General features: G+C 62.7%; 1 protein-coding gene across 4 annotated transcripts in view; it reads left to right on the forward strand.

Moving 5' to 3' along the window:
- Positions 1–791, forward strand: part of NR4A1 (nuclear receptor subfamily 4 group A member 1) — an 18,564-nt gene that overhangs the window by 13,561 nt on the left and 4,212 nt on the right. For all 4 annotated transcript variants that reach the window (XM_007452339.1, XM_007452337.1, XM_007452336.1 and 1 more), the window contains 2 exons: positions 10–139; positions 447–598. In XM_007452339.1, coding sequence (XP_007452401.1) covers positions 10–139; positions 447–598 — 282 coding nt within the window. The remainder of the gene's footprint in view (positions 1–9; positions 140–446; positions 599–791) is intronic.

Consider the following 791-nt stretch of genomic DNA (forward strand, 5'->3'; position numbering starts at 1 on the left):
CCCACCCAGCGCACAGTGCAGAAAAATGCCAAGTACATCTGCCTGGCTAACAAGGACTGCCCTGTGGACAAGAGACGGAGAAACCGCTGCCAGTTCTGTCGCTTCCAGAAGTGCCTGGCTGTGGGCATGGTGAAGGAAGGTGGGTGGCTGGCACAGGCCCAGTGGGACAGCGGTGGGCCTGAGTGGGGTGGGGCCGGCAGAGTCCCCCAGACATTTGTTCTGGTGGGCCGCAGGGGAGGGCACGCCTGGGCCCTGCTTCCTCCCTGACCTCTGGCCCACCTGCCTGCCTTGTGGTGGGGGAGGTCCCTGCAGAGTCCCCTGGGTCTTGGGGGCTCCAGGTCCTTGCACTTGGGGTTGCTGCCCAGCACTGCTGTGCACGGCTTGGGCTGAGAGGCCCTTCCCTGGGTCCCTTCCTCGCTTGCTCACCCTTGCCCATTTCCCTGCAGTTGTCCGGACAGACAGCCTGAAGGGGCGGCGGGGTCGGCTCCCTTCAAAGCCCAAGCAGCCCCCGGATGCCTCCCCTGCGAATCTCCTCACCTCCCTGGTCCGGGCACACCTGGACTCAGGGCCCAGCACTTCCAAACTGGACTACTCCAAGGTGAGGCCCCACCTACCCCACATTCAGCGCTTTCCTGCACTTTATTTTTTTTTTTTTTTTTTTTTTTTCCCGGCGGTACACAGGCCTCTCACTGCTGTGGCCTCTTCCGTTGCGGAGCACAGGCTCTGGACGTGCAGGCTCAGCGGCCATGGCTCATGGGCCCAGCCACTCCACGGCATGTGGGATCTTCCTG

Source organism: Lipotes vexillifer, unplaced genomic scaffold, assembly GCF_000442215.2.
Source record: "Lipotes vexillifer unplaced genomic scaffold, Lipotes_vexillifer_v1.1 scaffold422, whole genome shotgun sequence".
Taxonomy (NCBI): domain Eukaryota; kingdom Metazoa; phylum Chordata; class Mammalia; order Artiodactyla; family Lipotidae; genus Lipotes; species Lipotes vexillifer.